The sequence below is a fragment of the Camelus bactrianus genome, chromosome 21, assembly GCF_048773025.1.
Source record: "Camelus bactrianus isolate YW-2024 breed Bactrian camel chromosome 21, ASM4877302v1, whole genome shotgun sequence".
NCBI classification, from domain to species: Eukaryota; Metazoa; Chordata; class Mammalia; order Artiodactyla; family Camelidae; genus Camelus; species Camelus bactrianus.
In genome coordinates, this window is record NC_133559.1 from 10,646,255 (window position 1) to 10,668,123 (window position 21,869).

General features: G+C 39.4%; 2 protein-coding genes across 2 annotated transcripts in view; both read right to left on the reverse strand.

The window, feature by feature from the left end:
* The window catches only part of LOC105069494 (olfactory receptor 10J1), a 233,722-nt gene that overhangs the window by 144,469 nt on the left and 67,384 nt on the right, over positions 1–21,869 (reverse strand). The gene's annotated exons all lie outside the window — the stretch shown is intronic.
* Positions 13,042–13,971, reverse strand: LOC105069501 (olfactory receptor 10J5). Its single transcript, XM_010955618.2, has one exon. The coding sequence runs from the start codon at positions 13,969–13,971 to the stop codon at positions 13,042–13,044; it is 930 nt and encodes a 309-aa protein (XP_010953920.2).

The following is a 21,869-nucleotide window of genomic DNA, read 5'->3' on the forward strand; positions in this document are numbered from 1 at the left end:
GGACCAAGGGAATCTAAGCTGGGTAAGAAGAGCAGAGAGGACTGGAGGGGAGTAAGGAACAGAGTTAAGATCAATGAACCTACACGTCTGCTCCCAATTCTGATGTGTGGTGTTTTTTCCCACACCACCAAGTAATTCTCCACACCAGCTGGGTGTCCAATTCAATTCAATACTGACGCTATCTGCCCAGAGATAGCATCAGACTGCACAAGTTAAGGGCTCAGTTCCACATGACTGCTGTCTACTGCAGACGCCAATCACAAGTCTGGGCTGTCACCTGTGCTTCAGACTGACCAGCTATAGATCAGAGATTCCCACGACTCCTTCCTTAGGTTCAATTAGTTTGCTAGAGCAGCTTACTGAACTCAGAGAAACATTTCACTTATTAGATTAACTGATTATTATAAAAGCATATAATTCAGGAACACCCAGATGGAAAAAATGTATAAGGCAAGGTATGGGGAAAAGGCACAGAGCTCCCATGACCCCTCCCTCCAATAGCACAGCTCTCCCCAAATTTCAGCTTGTTCACCAACCTAGAAGCTCTCTGAAGCCAGTCCTTTGGGGTTTTATGGAGACTTCACTACATAATAGATTAACTTATTGGCTGTTGGTGACTGAACACAATCTCCAGCCCCTCTCTCCTCCCTGGAGGTGGGGGATGAGACTGACAGTTCCCACCCTCTAACCACATGGTTGGCTTCCCTGGCAACCAGCCCCCATCTGTAGGCCCTTTCCAAAAGTCACCTCATTAATGTAACAAAAGACACCTTTATTACTCTCATCACAGGAAATTTCAAGGGTTTGGGGAGCTAGGTACAGGACAAAGACCAAATATGTATCTCTTATTATAAATTACAATATCACAGAGCTGAAGTTCTATTTGGGCTGAAGATTTGTTCCCTTGGGTACTGGGTAGTTGGAAAGGGAGGCAATGGTGGTTTTAGAGATTACAGAGGGGATCAGTTATTCTAATGGGAAGGTCTAGTGTATAACCATAGATCGTATGCGTATGACCACAGAAGCAGGCAACTGAGGTAGAGAACAAAAACCATCGGCAGCTAAGGCAAAAACCAAGGGGCCAGAGCTCTGGAAGGACAGTGTACATGGTTATCAAAATCACTAAGAATTATGACCACAGCACTACAGAGAGTGAGAGTAATCTAGGAGTTAAAAACACTCAAGAAAAGGAAGAGAGTAACCAGGGATGCCTACAAATGACTACAACAAAGAGATGTCCAGATGGTGGAGTCTGATAGCAGGAACTTGGAAGCTGAAAGGATTTTAAAGAAGAAGGAGGGGGAATGAACTGGAAGCAGCAATGGGGAACAAAGAGCTATCCCATCCCCAAACTCAATTATTACAAGGGATGCAGGAGAGACAATGTCTTCTGTATAAGGCTGTGGAAGAAGCAGTGCCATCAAGGGAGAGCCAGGTTTCAGTATGGGCAAAAAGGTAAAGGAAACATTCAAGAGAAGAGATTTAAAATACAAAGATTTTGCCAGTGATGGGTCATGGTTCCCCATGGGAAAGGTTTGGAAGTTGAGAGGGGGTGAAGGCAAGTTAGACTGTGAATAAAGATCTGAGTCATGAAGGATGACGGGGTATACTTGCTGTGGATATGTGTAAAGTCTTTCAAACAGTGCCTGGTTTAGCGTAAGTGCTGTGTAAGTACCAGCTATTATTATCACGGTGACTGATGCGAACAGGGATGTAGGTCACGATAGTATTAGCCCCAACAGACTTTTGGGATGATTAAACTAATGAATCTATGGTTTGGGGGGAAAGATAAGGATAGAGATCTTTACAAAAGCATGTGGAGTTCTGGCCTTGTATAAACTGGTATACAAGTAAAGGGAATGCAGAACACTGGATCACCAAAATCTCATAAAATTAAAGAAAAGCTATTAAGAAAAAAAAATTCCATATACCTCTGGAGAAAAGGAATGTGTTCAAGAGATTTAAAATTTTTACAAATTCCTAAAAGCTAGAAAACAAGAGGTCAGTAGTGAGTAGTGGATGGTAATAGCAACTTACGTTCACACATTTTCTGATACTCCTTTTCAAAGGTGGAATTAATTCCCCTCCCCTGGAGGGTGGCTCATACTTAGTGACTTGCTTCCAACGGGACAGAATGTACAAAAGTGATGGCATGTGACTTCTGAGATGTGGTCATAAAAGACATTTTGGCTTTCTCCTTGCTCTTCTTCTTGGATCACTAGCTCTGGGGAAATCCAACTGTCATGTCCTGAGGCTACGAAGTAACCCCATGTAGAAGCACACTGGGACAAACTGAGGCCTTTCTCCAACCACCAGCTCTAACTCACCAACCATGTGAGTCAGCCAACATGGAAACCTCCAGCCCTGGTCAAGCCTTCAGATGAGCCCAGGCCAATGACGTGACATCATGAGACACTCTGAGCCAGAACCATCCAGCAAAGCCACCCTCAGAGTCCTGACCCACAGACACTGTATGAGATCATGCTTACCGCTGTTTTAAACTGATAACTTTTAGGGTAATTTGTTATGTGTGATGTTATGAATCACTCGACGGACAATATTCTGTTTGAGCTTGATGTTAGATGGGACTTAACACATTTTTAAATAGAAATTTTGCTTCATCTCCTTACTCCCTTTTTGGGGCATGATACATTATCCCCCACACCCTTCTTAAGCTGGATGTATACCAATTTAAGAACAGGATGGAGATGGGGTGGGAGCAGAGATTTTTCTCTTCACCCACTTACCAAGCTTTGACTAACACATCTCATCCTGAAGTAAGCTGTGCACCATGCTCAAATAGCAGAAGGTTTCATTCTTTTTATGTAACATCCCTCAAAGCACAGAAATGAATTTCTTAGTCTAGTAATGCTCAGGAGTTATACTTGAGGCAGTCACTCTCGGCAGAATAAAAGGTCTGATTGTCTATAGATGTTTGACCCTGAGGCCATACTGTCCAGGGCTTCTCTTGTTTTTATTTCTACTACAATTTATTGAATTTTCCTTTCAAGCTACAAAAGCAGTACTACGTATTTTTTGCAACAAAACAACTGCTATTGTATAAAGAAAACACCAACAACCTTCCCCTCTTCCCCATCCCCAAGGCAATCAATGGTAATGGTCTGTTCTGCATCCTTTTATCTCCTTTCTCTACGCACATAAGCAAAAAGATACATGTTTTCCTTTGCCTGTTCTATTTTTACCTGCCCTACACCACATGCACTGCTCTTCAATACGCATTTTTCACTTAAAATATTTTATGTCACTTCACATTAATAAAAACAAACCTAACTCGTTTTCTATAGATGCATAATATTCCATATTATAGATGAACTATAATTTATTATATCATTCTCCTATTGATAATTAAAAACATCTATGATTAAGAAAACAGTACAATCATCCTTTCAGATCTATTTTAACCTACTGGGACCTATATGATTTTAGACCCTATTCTTCAGTGATTTATGAGTCAGTGGTAAATTTTTTTTAAAGTTTTATAATAATGTTCCAGCTAATTGTGTAAAATGTTTGTAGCCTTTCACAGTTGTACTACCAGTGTATAATTTGGCATTCAGCCTCAGACAAAGGTGCCTTTGCAGCAGCTATGGGATTCAGTTCAGAGACTGTGAAACCCTAGTGCAGCTTGAGACAGAGAGCCATTTTGAGAAGGCAGACTCTTATTCAGGTTGATTCTCTGACCATGGTCCCAACTACAGACCTGGAAACAGCTCTGTGAATGCCAAATTACTGGTGTTGAGTGGGGATTATAAATGAGGGATGTCTTATTTGGCCATCTTGCTGATATTACCCTCCCCAACTTATTTTATGAGAGCATAACCTTATCCCAAAATCTAACAAGGACAACAGCAATATTTAAAACTGGTAATACATCAAAATCACGTTGGACTGATTCCAGGAATACAGAATTGGGTTGACACTTTAAAATCAATTTGTTTGATTTCACCACAATTACAGAAATAGAAAAACTGTATCATCATCTCAATGGATGCAGAAAATGCCCTTCATGAAATTTGGCATCCAATCATGATGAAACTCTTAATGAACTAATACCAGATTAGAACACTGAAAATATATTGTAGAGCATAGATTTATTTTGTGACGTCATTCTGGCTGTTCAAATGTATTTTGGTTTACTCCTTAATCTTCCTTTGCTCAGGGTGATAAAGAGCTAACTAATGAAGAGCTTAATAATTATACATGACAGACCTCTGTTTAGAAAAAAAAGGCATTTCACAAACTCAACAAGGCATTTAAGAAATTAACTGAGTTTAATGGACAGCTTGAAACATACGCAATGCAAAAGAAGTATTAGAAATATAAGGAAGACAGTCTAGTAACAATGCCACTCAAATGCCAGTTATATTTATTTCCCAGTTTGTGGATGGGGTTTGGTAAACCAAAACATTTCACCCAGAGTTCAACGATAAAACTCTTTTCTACCACCCTAGACTATCAGAACTGGAAATTTATCTCATATACACAGAGGACAGAATCCCAGATAGTCAAATCTCTAATTACACAAAGAACGGCCCTTATGGAACCCGTTCCCATAGGAATCCTGCTCCTATCCCAGCACAGTCTTGGGTTGAGCCCCCACAAAAGATCTCTGCCCTAGACCCTTCCTTGCCAAGGCCTTCCCATTGACCCAGAGCCCATCATGGTCCAGAAGGACTCTCACCACTAGCACTGATGAGCTCTAGAGTGGCTGAGGCTCTAATGATTTTGTAGGCAATACTGTAACTCCACAGTACAAACTGTACACTCCAATTCTAGGCCTGATGTTTCTCCAGCTGCAGAACCAAGCTCACACAGCAAATAATAACTTCTCTAGGGGACAAAACCCCCTTCTTCTCTACCCCAAAAAGAGAAAAGCAGAAAAATACTTACTGAATAAAATGTCAGGTAGGAAAAAAATGGATGGAATCTTTTTTTTTTTTAATTGAAGTATAGTTAATTTACAATGTTTATAGTTAGTTTCTGGTGTATCACAGAATGACTGAGTTATACATACACACATTCTTTTTCATTATAGGTTATTACAATATATTGAATATAGTTCCCTGTGCTGTACAGTAGGACCTTGTTGTTTATCTATTTTATATATAGTGTCAGTATCTGCAAATCCCAAACACCTCTCCCTCCTTCCCTCCTTTTCCCCTTCGGTAACTGTAAGTTGGTTTTCTATGTCTGTGAGTCTGTTTGTTTTGTAAACAAGTTCCTTTTTGTCATTTCTTTTAGATTCCACATAGAAGTGATATCATATGATATTTGTCTTTCTCTGCCTAACTTACTTCACTTAGTATGGTAATCTCTAGGTCCATCCATGTGGATGGAACCTTTTATTAGCAAATGCTTTCCTCCTTTTACTGCATATCCTCCAGCCCACTCCACCACCTCTCCTACCTGTCTGAGCAGTCTAAGGCCACCGGCAGTGTGGATGTATGTGATACAGCACTCACACGAAGTGTTAAACTTCTCATCAGTTAGTGGGAGCTTCTGTCACAAAGCTCAGACCTTTACATACATGGAATGGGAGGTGGAGGGGTTTGCGGAGTATCAATAATCTGGTACATTTTGTTTTTTTAATTCTGCACACAAGTGCCAAGTGTCTTGAGCTTCTGAAAGGGAGAAAGGGAATGATTCTTGGCTGAGAAATCAATGGTGGTTAGTTATTAAAAATATCAGTTACTGCATACGTCCCAATCTCCAGGGCACAGATTCTGGTAATAAGACGACCCAGAATCATTTGAAACCATTCCAGTCCAGACAGCAGCCAGAATAGAGCGTGGATACAGCCAACAGCTCAGGGTCCCAGGAGCCCAAATTTGGAGGTCCTTGTTTCACTCTAAAATTGTGGCCCTATTTGACCTTCCCATTGTCACTGCCAGGTTCTCTTTAGCCATCGGAAGGTCTCCCTGAACTCTGGCCTGTAGGACAGGCTCTTAGGGCATGCATGTTTGCTTCTCTTAGCCTGCTTAGAATAGTCATTCCCCAGAGCAATGCCTTCCATCTTCTTCCTTCATTCCTTCCTCCCTTCCTAGTGTTTTCCGAGTACTCACTAAATATCTAAGCACTGCTAGGTGCAGAGGTGGATACAAAGACGTGTACAACCTCATCTCTGACACGCAGAAGCTTACAATTCCTCTGCCACTATAAATTAACTATAAATTCTCTTTTAAAGCTCCTGTCATGTCCTTCACTGCACTCAATCCCCTTTCATCATCATCTTTATAGACATCCAAGAACCTCTCCCTCTTTTCCTAAGAGCTAAATAAAACATCTGATTCAGAGCCTTAATTTCTTGTTGCCAGGCTCATTGTAGCATTATTGGCTGTGAACTCGGATTCACCCACATTTTAACTGTGATGCTGAAGACTCAGAGTACATTGGATGCTCACTCAGGGTGGAAATGGGATTGGTCTCTCCTTCCCCCGTCACTGGTCCCAGGAAGAGACTTGGACAGCCCTGTCCTCAGTCTACTGGATGTTATCCTTGGAGTTTATACCATGCATCCTTCGCTTGTCAGATTATACCTTCATAAACCATTATACCATCTTACATATAACGTAATATTACAACAGTGTATTTCCATTTCCTCCTCTTGTCCTATGTGCTGTTTCCTTATATTTCATTTCTACATGCTTTAAACTCCACTCTATATCGCTTAAAGAAATTTTAAAATGATTAAAAAGTGAGTATTCTATTTACCTACATATTCACTATTTCTGATTTTCTTCATTCCTTTGTACACATCAACATTTCCATTTGGTACCATTTTTCTTCTGTCTGAATGATGTTCCACATTTCTTGTGGTGCAGGTGTATTGGTAATAAATGATCTTAGCTTTGGTTTATTTGCAAAATTCTTTATTTAGCCTCATTTTTGTAATTTTCTCTGAATATGAAGTTTTATGCTTACAGACTGTCATTTAGCATGTTAAAGATATTCTTCCATTGTCTCCTGACCTGCAGTGTTTGTAACAAGTCTGAATCTTTTCTACATTCCTCTGTACATAATTTTGTCCTCCGACCGCTTTTAAGGTGTCTCCGTCTTCATCACTGGTTTCCGCAGTGTGATTTGGATGTGCCTTGATATGTGGTGTGTGTATGTGTGCTTCTCTTACTTGTATTTCATTGAACTTCTTGTTATGCAGGTTGATAATGTTTATCAAATTTTACAATTTATTGCTGTTTTTTTAAATTAATTTCACCCATTTCTTTGTACATTTTTGTAGCCTTTATTTTTTCTGGGGCAGGGAGATAATTAAATGTATTTATTTTAATGGAGGTACTGGGGATTGAACCCAGGACCGTGTGCATGCTAAGCATCCACTCTATCACCGAGCTACACTTTCCCCTTGGTATTGCTATTATTTGTCCAAATATTTTTTAAAAAATAACTGCACTCCTCACTCTCTATTCTTTCCTTCTGAGACTAACTGGTTTTATGTTGGGCTGTTTGATTTTTCCCACAGGTACTGAAACTGTGTTTCCAATCTTTCATTTATGTCCTCCGTTTTTGGGCAGTTGTAGTGCTTCTTCTTCAAGTGCAATGACTTTTTCTTCTATAGTTCCTAATCTGCTATTACTCTTATCCAGTGAAGTGTTCATTGCAGATAATGTATTTCTTTTATGTCTAGAAAGTACATTTGGTTCATTTATATCTTTCATTCCTCTCATTACATTCATGATTTCTCTTAATCCTTGAACATATATGTAATATTTGTAGATGTTTTAACATCCTTGCATGCTAATTATTCCATCATCTCTTTCATTTCCATATCCTTCCTTTGACTGATTTTTTCTGTAAGTGACATTTTTCTGCTTCTTCATATATCTATTATTTTTATAGTGAATGTTGGAGGTGTTGAATTTTATGTGTAGAGTACTGCATTTTTTCCCTTATTATCTTTAAAGAGCATTGAACTTCACTGTTATGTGTACAGGTTACTTGTGGGTCCTATACTGAGCTTGACCTGACTGAGCTGTCCATATTTGACAGGGCATGTCTTGTTAGTCTTCATTTTAGGGTTGGAGTGGCTCTGTTCCTAAGGTATCATCTTACTAGGATCTCAGGTGAGGGCCCAGGGTGTTCAGTTAAGCTTCTCCACTCTAGCTGGTCAGACAGCAGTGTCTCACAGCCAAGTGTAAACTTCAGAACCTCTGTTCAGGTCACATTTCCCTATCATTGTTCTTTGCCAGCCTTATAATGTCTGGCTCCGCATATGCATAGTTTATTCTGCTAAAGACCAAGAGATGCTTATGTATAATTCTGGAGCTCTTATTTTGTGCAGCTTCCTCTTCTCTGAGATTCTGCCCCACAGTTTCCAACCACACTGGCATCTCTGTAAATTTCAATTTTTGTCTCCTCCGCTCAGTTAGACCCTGTCTTCAGCTTAGAGTCCACTTTCCTATGCCATGTTTTGCAAAATGCCCTGATCTTTTGCCTAAAGGCTATTATGGGGCTTAACTTCTGTTTTATTTCTCTCAAGAATCACAGTCTTTCACTGCCTATTGTCCAAAATCTGAAAACAGTTGATTCACATATTTTTCCCACTTTATAATTTTTTTTATGGTGAAAGGACTAGTTACTCCCTCCTGAGTGGAAGGAGTAATGTACGAATGGATTTTACACCTTTCTTTGTTTGCCATTTAACAATTTACTGCCCTTCAACTTCAAAGTTCCCCTCATTGCTTGCTCTGAAGACACTGAGCTGGGCCCTTGACAGCTGGCACAACGTTAGGCTTTGTCAGTACAGGGCACTGTAGACACACTGCAGGAAGAAGGGACTTCTCCTCCTAGTTCCATTGTGCTCTACTTGGTGGTTTTCTTCAGCACGAATTCGCTGCACCATCACCAAGCTTCTCCAACACAGGCAGCTTCTCCAGCATCTAGCTCTGCAGTGCATGGCAACCAACACCACCCAGAAATAAGCACTTTTCCTCAGGATCCTTCTTTGAATAGTAGTGTCTCCAGCAACACACCATCCTCAGAATAGCTTTCCCCAGCCCACCAGAGGGCAGATTTCTGGCAAATTCTAAAGTGTAGATTTCCACCAAGTTCTCCCAGCATGGCAACTGCAATGTCTCTGTCACATAGTGGGTCAATGCTGTGCCCTCTCCAATAAGGTCTGGATCTTAGCTCTTATACAGCAAAGGGTGTCTCTTCCTTGGGTGCTTGTCAGGTTTTTAACATTTATCTTTATTAAATTTCCCTGAATGCACAAGTGAGGTTTCTGAATCAGAGAAGACTTCTTACTATGCTCACCACACAATCAACAGTCAGAACAGCACTGGATCATTAGTCTCTCTACATTGGCAGCCCTGTGGAGTGATGTGATAAGAGCCAGATGGAAAATATATCCTACACAAGTGGCAGGATTACTCTGTATGCAAGAAATGGAGAAATAAATGTCCTTCATTTATACAGGGGAAAGAGATTATTTTTCTCCCTCTCATCTTTGGAGACAGGATGCAAAGGATCCTTACTCTAATCCTTTGTTATGTAAATAAATCTCTCCAGGAAGAAGATAAATAGACTGTGGCTTTTACAACCTAGAAATTTCATGGCTCCAGGCTCCGCCCCTTTTGAAATGTAAACAAGCAGAGACATAATGCTCTAACTTATGTGTCTTACCAAAAATGTAGCCATTTGGCTCTTAGGGAGATAAGAGAAGCTTTATTGTATGCAAGCAATTAGCTCTACCATTAGACAAACAAATGGCTTCAGATCTAAACCTCATTGTACGTAAAAGTAAAGTGTTCCCAGGGGAAAGGAAAGCAAACCTTCTATTCTGATAGTGTACGCATTTCCATGGCTCAGGAAACTATAGGATCACTAAAAATTCCAGGGAAAATTTGTTTTCCACCAATATGCTATCTTAGCCCTAGGGATAGTAGCTGTTCCCTATATCTGCTATTTGTATATTCGTTAGAATTATCTTACCTAATTGCTATCCGCTATCTCATTACTCCAGTTCCTTCTTGTAGTTAATAACTCTTTATATTAAACTCCCTATTCAAATTACTGTGTGGCATCTGTCTTCTAATTAGACCTTAACTGATACAGAATTAGAACTTACCCTCTCATTCTTAAAAAGGCATCTAAAGTACTACTTTCTGTTCAACAGATCCAATTTGCACAAAATCATCAATGTAGTTAGTGAGTGTGATGTTTTATGAAATGTCAAGACAAGATTTCTGTGGTCTATATTATGATAGGGAACAGCAGAACTGCCACAGCTCTAAAGCAAGACTGGAAATACACTACTGGCCCTGCCAGGTAAAAGCAACTGCTTCTGGCTGTCCTTAAAATTTGTAAGGAGACAAGATAGCCAGGTCAATAGCTACTTCCCAAATGCCATGTACTATGTTGATTTCCTCCAGAAGAACTACATCTGGGGCAGCGATGGCCATTGGTGTCATAAGCTGATTAAGTTTACAACAGCCCATGGTCATTCCCTAATGTACATCTGACTTCTTCACAGGCCAAACAGGAGAAATTGAACAGGGATGTGATGCGTATTATCACCCCTGCTTCTCTCAAGTCTCGTATGGTGCCATTCACCTGTACACTTCCCACAGTAATGGGATATTGCTTCTCATTTACTACCTTGGTAGGGAGAAGAAGTTCTAAGGACTTCCATTTAATATTTCCTTCCATAATGGTCTGCATGTCAGAGAGTCACTGTGGGGGATTCTACCCATTGCTGAGCATGTCTATTCTAATTTTACATTAGAGAACTGAGGAAATAACCACCAGATGGGTCCCTGAACCAACTGACCCACTGTGTGTCAGACCTGAGCTAACACTACATCTATCACCCAACTCAAGTCAACACAGCAAAGCATCAGTGTCTATCAGCAGTTTCCAAACCTAGGTCAATTCAGACCAAGAGCCCCTTGATTGAAAGGAGGGCCAAGTCTCCTTGAAGAAGTGCCCGGCATCATTAATACAAATATACACTGTAAATCTTCCACCAAACCTTCTCCTAAAAGGATCTGTACCCATATACCAGAGCGACTTCACTGAAGAATAGACAATACCCAGACTTTTTAAGTATTACTTGACATTGGCCCCAAATTCATGCTAATATCTTGGGACTGCAAAAAAGAATCTCACTGTGGGGTCTATCAAAGTGAAGGCCTAAGGGGTCAGCTGGATAAAACGGCATGTGCTGTAGATGACAGCCTCTTTCCCCAGCTATCTACCCAGGTTCCCATGAATAAAATGGCCATGTTAGTAGAGATGGAGACTACACCTGGGCTCAACAGTATGGATTTCCCCTTACCAAAGCTGACCTGGATAACATCATTGTTGAGCATCTAATCTGCCAAAAGCAGCAACCAATAATAACTCTTAAATATGGCATCACTCTTTGTTAAGCACCAGCCGGGTGGCAGGTTGATTATATTGAACCTCTTTCATCACGGAAGGGGCAGAAATCTGTCTTTGCTGGAATAGACATATTCTGAAAGTGGATTTGCTATCCCTACCCATAATGCTTCTTTCTGCCAGTACTACCATCTGTGGACACTCAGAATACCTTAACCACCATTATGGCATCCTCCACAGCACTGCGTCTAGTCAAGGAACTCATTTCACAATAAAGGAAGTACAGCAATGGACTTGACGTCTATGGAATTAACTAGTGTTACCATGTATTACATCATCCAGAAATAGCTGATGCATTGGAAAGATGAATGGCTCACTATTTGACTCAGTTACTCCACCAGCTGAGAGAGATCTTAAAATGACAGAGTTGTGTTTAAAATTAAACAGTGTATGTTTTGAATCAGACAGTTCTATAGCCAGAATTCATGGGTCCAGGAGATGAGGGGTGGAAGTGGTAGCAGTTTCTTTTACTCCCATTTCACCTAATAACTCACTTGCAGAATTTTTCTTCCTCTCCCAGCATCCCTGAGCTCCACTGGTCTTAATCCCCATTGGCAAAATATTTCTAACCAGGGAATGCAGCAAAAAAAAAAAAAATTTAATTACAAGATGAGAATGCCACCTGGCTATTTGTGGCCTCACATGTCACTGAACCAACAGTAACTCCCTGTTGCAATTAATCCTTTACATTAAATTTTCAGCTGTGTGATTTCTGTCTCCTGAAGGCACTGTGACTGGTATATGTTTTACACAAAGCAGTCAAACTATTATTTTCTAAGCACTGAATCTCACAAGTCTTAATACCTACATTCACACTTGTGCACAAAATTTAGTAAATAATTGCATAAAGTTCAAAATCCTTTTGAAGCCCATCCAAGCACTCCTTAAGACACTATGAACCTCAGGTTGAGACACCTCTTCCAAACAAGATTCTTTATAAAGAGTGCATTTGTATAAAAGTGCAGTTACAGAGAACAGCCACCAATACATTCTCCCCCAGCTTGGCCTCTGGGGAACAACAGAGACGTTTGCCTTGATTGCAAAGAAGAAAGGGATACACATAGAAATAAATATTAGCTAAGGAGCTAACATGGCTGGATAATGAAATAAGTGACCCTTTTTTGCCAAAGCTGTTCATTTTCCAATCAGCAAGAATTAAGAAAACTCTTTTTGAGATGACTATCACAGAGCACGTGATTTAACTCCTGAGAATGAAAGCCAAACTCAGCCTGTCTGCTGCTTGACTTCCTGAGATCCCTTTCCACATCTGTTCCAACTGCCTCTTCTCCACATCTCCTCATCAGACCAGGTCAAGGATTTGACCATCTCAGAGGAGCCTCGTAAAATGTGGGCCAAAAGAGGTTTCAAATCACAAATCCTCAGACATAGAAACAAGTAGTCTTAATCTAGCTTGTACTGATTCTTGTATCTGGTAACAAAATTCACCAGAGCAGAAACCTTGCTTTCTGCCTTGTCCCTAAATTAAGAAAAAGAAAAGCATTTCTACTCTTTGACTCTATTCTTGACAAACACTGTTATTTGATGAACTTGTGTACTGTATCGTGCTTGTAGGTAGGCACACTACACTGGGCTAAAGGTCTCCTGAAAAAATGATCCCATCTGTTAAAAAGTGTTTCTGCCCACCGCTCTGCGTAGGGCATCCTTGACTTCCTTGTTCCTCACAGTGTAAATGACAGGGTTCAGCATGGGCGTGATGATGGTGTAGGTCACAGAGATAAGAAGATCTTTCTCTACTGAGTTTTCTGACTTGGGCTTGAGGTAGGCGATGGAGGCACAGCCATAGTGGACGATGACCACAGTGAGGTAGGAAGCACAGGTGGCAAAGGCCTTCTTCCGGCCCTTGGCTGAGGGTATCTTAAGGATGGAGGAGATAATGAGGACGTAGGAGAAGAAGATCAGGCCCACAGGCACAAAAATCACAAATGAACTTACACCATAATTGATGATCTCGCTGACAGTGGTATCAATGCAAGAAAGTTTCATGACTGGGTAAATGTCACAGAAGAAGTGGTCCACCACTGTGCCACAGAAGGGCAAACTGAACATGGCCGTTACATGGAGAACTGCCATAACCAGCCCAGTGCCAAAGGACCCACACATTAACCTGGCACACATTCCTCTGTTCATGATGACTGTGTATCTCAGGGGCTTGCAGATGGCCACATAGTGGTCACAGCCCATTGCTGTCAGCAAGAAGCAGTTATTAGTGGCCAAGGTAATGAAAAAGAACATCTGGGTCGCACAGCCTGACAAGGAGATAGGATGGCTATGAAAAATGAGACTGGAAAGCATTCGTGGGACAATGACCAGTGTGTACACTGTCTCTGAACTAGCTAGCATGCTTAGGAAGAAGTACATGGGTGTGTGGAGATGACGGTCAATGCAGATGATAGTCACAATGATGATGTTCTCAATCAAAGTGAAAATGTAGATGGTGAGGAAAACCACAAAGAGGGTTATCTGGTGCTTTCCAAAGATAGAGAATCCCAGGAAGATGAATTCCACCACTTCTGTGAAGTTCTTTCTTTGCATTCTGCTATATCAGTGTCTGAAAACAATAAAGGGAGTCATTAAAGGAAAACTTCCCAACAGCAATTGGAGTGTACAACAAGGGACAATGATACAGCTATCACTGAACTGAGTGAGCCCAACTTCCCTCTTTATGACCAGCAAGCTCGTGCAAATGGCCCTTGCACATTGAGAGAAAACTAGTTCTGCCTCTTTGGGACTTCCACATATGAACATTCTCACTATGGAGCAAACTCATGTCCTCTGCAAGAAGAAGACTTCTGAGCAAATGCTCACCTCATATACATCATACTGACGTTAGGAAGGGGAAGAGAGTAGCTAGGAAAAAATCGCCCTGTGATCCAATTAGTAATGACATCTACTATTTAAACTCTATTAACAAGGGGCTTACTAATAAGGTGCATGTCAAGAAAAAAGATAAATATGAGAGCTTCAAGGGGCAATGATACAGCAGAAGGAAGTAGTCAAAGAAGAACACTGAGAAGTGGTCACTGGATTTGGTGACAGGGTCACCAAGAACGCTTACACAGTGTTTCCACTGAACTCTGAATCTAGACACCTCATTTCAAAGAGATAATATGGTCCAAACACATCATCATACCCTCAAAGAACAACTACAGAAAAACTTCTGCTGTGATCACTCCACTGAAATTGTTCACTCATGTACCACCACAGTAATCTTTTTAGCTGATTCCAGTAGTCCTTTTAAGAAGTGAAGTCAGGAAGAGAGAACAGTAATTGAGAGAACATTGTTTAGTTTCCACTATAATAGGAAAGAGTGGTCTGGACAAGGGAATGTAAGCACCAGAGTTGAGAAAAGAGGAGGAAGGAGTCTGCCAGCTACTTGGAGCTGGACTAGCTTACTGATTTTTTACAATCTGGTGAACACAGAATTTGATATAATTATAAGAAATAGAATATACTAGACCCCTCTGTCAAAAAGCAAGAAAGGATACGCAACCTGTGTGCAGAGCATACATCTGATTCTGTGGTTCTCCACAGGGACCATTCCATTGTTCTTTTTTCATGTTCAGAATTACTGAAATGGACTTCCTCTCCCATCCCTCATAATTCCCTGAAAATTGGCTTCATTATGGTCACTCCCACAAAACTCTTCTCTCAAATGTCACCAGAAAAGTCTTCAGTGCTAAAACTGTCAGACTGAGCTTTTCTCTCTTTCTTTTGTCCTTCTCTGATTCATTTTACACTTTTGAAAACCCTGCCTCCTGGAAATATTCTGACCTTGGTTTCCATGACATCACACTATTTTTCTCTCTTGTCAGCACTCATTGAGTTTTCTCTCATGAATCTTCTCATTTCAACTATAACATAATTGTAAATATTGTCCTCTGGTCAATCCTTGGCCCTTGCTTTTTTTTTTTCTCTTCACACTCCCCTTCTCATCTTTTTCAGTTATAATTTTTATGTTAATTGCTTTCAAATCTCTATTTCTATCATTAATCTTTTCCCCCAAGTCTATGACAAAATCGTCCTCTGGACTTTTCTACTTGTGGGTCTTGTCAACCTAATAAATTTTGTATTTTCAAAAGCAAACTCACCATCTACCTTCTTACATTTGGAAAAGGCTCTCCATCTCACCTTTTCTGTCTTTCTCAATGACCTAACCATTATTCCAGTCAATCAAGGACAGCTTTTTGGAGTCACATCTACTTTAACATCACATTCAGAGGGACTTCTTCCTTAAATAACACCTCATGTCTGTCCCAGTTTCAGAATTCATGATGATCCACATAAGACTAGGGTACCAAATCATCTAGTCAAGATAATAAAATATATTCCCATTCAAAAATTTATATGGAAATGCAAAGTCCCAAGAATGTCAAAGCAATTTTGAAAAAACAGAAACAAAAACAAAGTTAAAGAACTTACACTACTGCATTTGAAGACTACAGTAATCAAGGTTGCCTGGTACTGGTGTAAGGATAGACATAAAGCTCAATGGAACAAAATACAGAGTCTAAAAATGATCCACACATATATGATCAACTGATTTTTTTTAGAAAGTTCTGAAGTATCTCAATAACAGTATTTTCAACAAATGTTGCTGGAACAACTGGATTATGTATACAGAAAAAAATAAACCTCAAACCTTACCTCATGCCAGACACAAAAAATAACTCAAAATGAATCAAAGACAAATATAAAAGCTAAAACTAAAAATTCTAGACAAAAAGATGTGATAAAATCTTGATGTCCTTGGAAAGAGCAAAGTTCCTAGATACAAAACAAAAAGCATGAATGGTAAAAGTACAAAATCACAAACTGAACTTCATCAAAATTAAAACTTCTATTCTTCAAAAGATATTGTTAGAAAAATGAAAAGCCACAGATCGGGAGAAAATATTCACAGTACATATATCTAAACTTGTATTCAGAATATATAAAGAACTTTTATAGCACAATACTAAGGCACACTTTTTTAAACTGGAAAAATATTTGAACAGAAATTTTATAAAAGGGGATATACAAATGGTCGATACATACATGAAAGGATGATCAACATCATTGTATCATTAGTCATCAGAGAAATATAAAATAGCACCATGAGATACCACAACACACCCACCCAAATGGCTAAAATTAAAAATTTGACAGCACCAAATACGAGCAGGGACGTGAAGAAACTGAAACTCTTAAACACTGATGGTGGTAATGTAAAATGATATAACCAATTTATAAAACGGTGTGGGAGATTTTAAGAAAGGTAAACATATACTTAACCCCATGACTCAATATTTTTCCCAAGTATTTACACAAGAGAAATTAAAACATGTCCACACAGGGAGTGTACATGAATGTTCCTAGCAGCTTTACTCCTAAAAGCCAAAAACTGGAAACAACTTGAATGCTCATGATGGATCCATACAATGAAATACCACTCAGCAATAAAAGGTGCAAATTACTAATACAAATAACATGACTGATTCTTGAAAACATCATACTGAATCAAAGACGGTAGGTACAAAAGAGTACATTCGTGTGATTCTATTATATGACACTCTACAAAATACAGCTTGAGTCTGTACTGCTAAAACCCACAAGCAGTGGTTGCCAGAATTGTAAGGTAATTGACTACAAAAGAATATGAGGGAACTTCCTGGGACGAAGGAAATGTTCTTGATTATGATGACCATTATACAGGTATATAAACTTGTCAAAATTCACCAAAATATATACTTAAATTGGTGCATTTTGCTATATTATTGGCAATGCATGGTATTTATCATATTGTTTAATATCACATAGTACAATATTGTGTAATGTATTAAACCTCAAAGTTGATTTTTAAAAAGATTCTCATAAGAAACATGGGAATTGGCTGGGGCTTGGAAAATCTGGAATCTGATTTGGAATCTGTCAATTTCAACACGCGGTCTTGGGCAAACCACTTAAAATTATTCTTGCTATGAATCTAATAGGAAGAAGCAATACAAGAATTTTTTGAAAGTCAACAAAAACAGTGAAGAAAACATAGTGTGAGACAATGAAAGATGAGAGAGACATAAATGTATCTGTAGATTATCCTCTTGGGAAAGTAAGAACACTGAAATAGAATAATGAAAAGATAGTATAGTTAATGTTTTAGTCATGAATATTATATTCAAAATAAAAGGAAAAATTTGAAGATGCAAAAAGAATTGCATTTATAGGGAAAAACTATTACAGAATTTATTGATACTTAATCACAAATTGTATATATGTTATTTAATCCTGAGTAAACTTGTTGGGGAAAAATAAAGAATTTAAAATATGCAGTTTAGGCCAATCTCCTGAAAATTGATACTTACATGTGAATTACTCTTACAGAAAAAGAAACAAACAAAACTCTATGGCCCCTTCTCCAGAGACCTTGAAACATAAATTCCAAGATGCCAGGAATGGATACAGTGACTTCTTTAAAAATCTGTGATTATTATAGCTACCTGAAGAAGCCAGAGAAAGAAAAACACTGGATCATCATAAGATGGAAAAGAATCTGCCAGGCTGTGCTTTCAGGACATGAGCTCAGTTGGCATATCTTTGCAGTTTCCCATTCCAGAACTTCAGATCCTGTCCCAAAATGGATGCAGGAGCAAGTGGGACTAGAGCCTGCTTAAGCTAAGAAGGACATATGGTTATCTCCAACATCTTGAAAATCTAATCTGAAAGCATCTACAAAAACCAAACAGACCCTTGGTGTTTCAAGGATATGTGATCTTACAATCACTTACTCTCTCTCTAGATAGGACTGTAGCCTAGAGAAAGAGTGGCCCATGACATGCACATTGGCCCTGAAAGCTCTGTCTGTAGAAGGAGGAGAAGGAGTATCTGTAAATTCAGACATCAAGAGAGGAATCTCCAAGGAAAAGCCAAGTTGACTAGCTCTGCTCTCCTGGGTCTCTTTTCCTCAAAACTTCCTGAGTATCTCAGGGGAACCAGTAGAGTGAGATTCTAGACAGGTGTCAAGGGAGCTTATTAAAAATGGGACTTCTTTACTTTTCTTAGTGATTGGTGCTTTGTGATTCCTGAAGCCATCTTCTCATCTCAGATGGCTTCTGTATCCCTATCCTTAACTTTAGAAGATGGGCGATTAGTCTCTGTAGTGTTTCCCAGAAAGGACATGTATATAAGCAAATGTTAGTATTTCCCAAGGATATTCATTTGTTAATAAATTCCATTTTAAGGGGATAGATTTTCTCAGTAAATCATAGCCTGAGTATTAGTAGTTAGATTCCTTCTGGGAGACTTTCCAATGAGTATGTCATGTTCCTGGAATCTGGAGTTCCCTATCTTTGCCCAAAGCCTACTCCTCTTGACTAATGCAAGTCCCTTTCCCCTGAATATCCTCAAGATTCTTCTTAGACTCTAGCAAATGTTTTAATTTTTCCATTTGATCTATGCTTATTCTTCTCTTCCCTACATGCAAGTTACGGAATGGTATAAAGGCTTTAGCGTACTTTAATTTTCATACTTAAACCTTATGGTATTAAGGGTATTACATCAGGCTAGAATTGTGCACTTTTGATTTAATGCACACACCAGGGTCAGAATCAAGCAGTCATATCAACTAACGTGCCTGTTTCTACTCAGTTAAACATCCTTAAATGTCCAGAGCATTTCAATGGAAGTCAGAATAAGACATTCTTGAGTAGCCCCCAAATCCTGTTCTACTTCATGTTTCAAATCCAGTAACCTCTTGTTTAAGCCTTTCCCTGAGTTATAAACTGACGCTGGTATCTTGCACAATCCTTGACTTTAGAAGTTATCTAAAGCACATTCATAAAACTTTAGTTAATCCTCAGTTTTCTCCAACATCTCTGCTGTCTCCTAGCCTAGGTTTCTCTCAGATCTAAGGCAATTCTATTACTGATTCCTAGTCCTCTGACACTCTTGATATTTTTAACAAGATTTCAAACTTACAGAAAGTTCCAAGTATGAAACGAGGAACTCCCATATACCCTCTTCCTGGATTTATCAATTGTTTACTTTTTGCCCCATTTGTCTCATCATCTCTAACTCTAAATTAGTGGAAACACCATGCCCCTGGCACTCTTAAATACTTGCATGAAAGTTTCATAAGATAAAGGAAATTCTCTTACCTAACACAGTAACATTACAAAGGTACTGAGTCAAGAATCACTCCCTTTCACCTAAACATTTACTGACAGAAAACAAATTAGACCCAAAGTTCAGTTTTGTACATCACAATTCCAATGCCTCCCCTTCTGAAATGGAGAGTACCCTCTTCCTTCTGATTCCTCATGACCCAATAATGCTTTCCCCCAAGGCCCTAAGAAAGAATGACTTATTCTAGAAAAGAGAGCAGGAGGTGAATTAGACTCCCCTCCCCTTGCCGTACCTCTTTTCTTCTACCTGGTTGAGAACATCACTTCCCAAAAAGGCTAGTCTCTTCAGAGTGAAGGACTACCCAAGATGCATGTCTGTCTACAAAATCTGCAAATGTTCATCTCCATTTTTCCCACATCCCAAATAATTTTCTTTCCTTTTTACTACAGCTCGTCTCTCTTCCCAGGCAAGATTGAGTACCAATTTTTCTCTCTAAATCCTTTTTCCCCTTCAAATTTACAGCGAAGCTGAAAGTACAATACAGAGAACTTTTTTTCTTGAACCATAGAGTAGCTGTTGACACAGGGCTCACCACCATGGAATAGTTTAGTATTCCCTACAAACAAGGACATTCGCCTACATACCACAAAGCAACCACCCACATCAGGCAAGTAACACTGATTCATTACTATCATCTAATCCTTGGATCCCATTCAGTGTTTTTCCAAGTGTTCCAACCATGTCCCTGATAACAAAATACTCCAGTTCAGAACCAAGCTGTGCATTTACTGGAATGTCTTGTTCATCTTCTATAATCTAGAACAGTTCCTCAGTCTTTCCGTGTCTTTTGTAACCTGGATATTTCCAAAGATTACAGGTCAGGTATTTTGTTTAAAGTCCCTGAAGTTCAGCTTGTCTAATGTCCTCTCGTGCTCAGACTCGGGTTATGGATCTTTGGCAGGACAAAAGCAATGCTATGTTCTTTCACTACATGCTCTCAAGAGCCACATGATTCTGAAGTATCCCATTTCTAATGATGCTCGGTCGGACTGCTTAAGGTGGTATAAATGAAGATTCTCTACTTCAAAGTTACTAGTTCCCTTTTAAATTAATAAATATTTTTCAGGGAGGCAGTATGAAACTATATAAGTAGCTTGTTCTTTACCAAACAATTATTCACCTATATCATTTTAGATTCATTGTTTACTATTTTATTCAATGAGTGATAATTACTTTCACTATTTATATTGAATCTTAAGTTATTTCCAGTTTGGTCAGCAGGATCCCCTTAAAGCTGGCTTTAGTATGGGTCTACATTATTCTTTGATTGTTTCCTTCTTTTCTGGTAAAACACACACACACACACACACACACACACACACACACACACACACACACATATACATATTGGAATTATATACATATATATATATATATATAATATATTCCAAGCTCTCTTGTACTGTCCCTGCTTTAGACCTGGAATTAGCCACTTCTCCAAGATCCCTGGTTCCTTTAGGCGATATACAATACATGTAGATGACAAAGTTTGGATCTGCTTCCAGCCACTTGCTTTGGGACAGCTTGGGAACACACACACACACACACTGAAAACCATGAGTTCACAGCAGTATCTCTAATTTCTATCTAACACTGCAGGATATACTCAGGTTTTCTCCATTTCTGTACCTTCAACTCTCTTTTCCAACAGTGAAAAATCAGGTGCCCATTATCCTTAATATATTTCCTTATTTTTATCAGTTCCCTTGTACACAACCAATCTTCCTTCCTACCTCTGTCCCTCACCTATATACATGTTCTCACCCTGCTCCAGCTCCTGGTCCCTAGACTGGCTCCTATCCCCTACACCGCCACCTCCCCCCAACCCCAGCCCTCTTCACTTGCTCTTGGTCACCACCATTCCCCAACTATTCCCTCCTCTGACTGTGAGTGTTTTCTTTGCTTGGTCCCATCTAATGGATTTAATTTTACATCTTTCAGTAAGGAAAGGGAAAAGAGGAAAAGGAAGAGCCTTATTTGTTTGAGGTGTTTTCACAAACTACACTAGTAGTTTGTTGATTCACAATGAGAAGTTATAAGCATCAGGAAACTGCTATGTTCTTTGAACTCTAAGAATCTTTAATCCATGGGGATAAACACAGCAAAGTCCTCAATTCAGTATTTCTCCCTTAATTGTGTCTTCACTTTTTAATTCTACAAATTTGCACTACTGCTTATTTAATTCAACAAATATCTAATGAGTCCCTACCTGTAACAGGTGGGATGGGATCTACATAGGTTGAGTCAGAAGCTGGGTAGATAACCAACCACTG

Bases quoted from the DNA above. Each gene is read 5' to 3' on its own strand.
- LOC105069501 (XM_010955618.2), bottom strand. From the start codon at position 13,971: ATGCAAAGAAAGAACTTCACAGAAGTGGTGGAATTCATCTTCCTGGGA.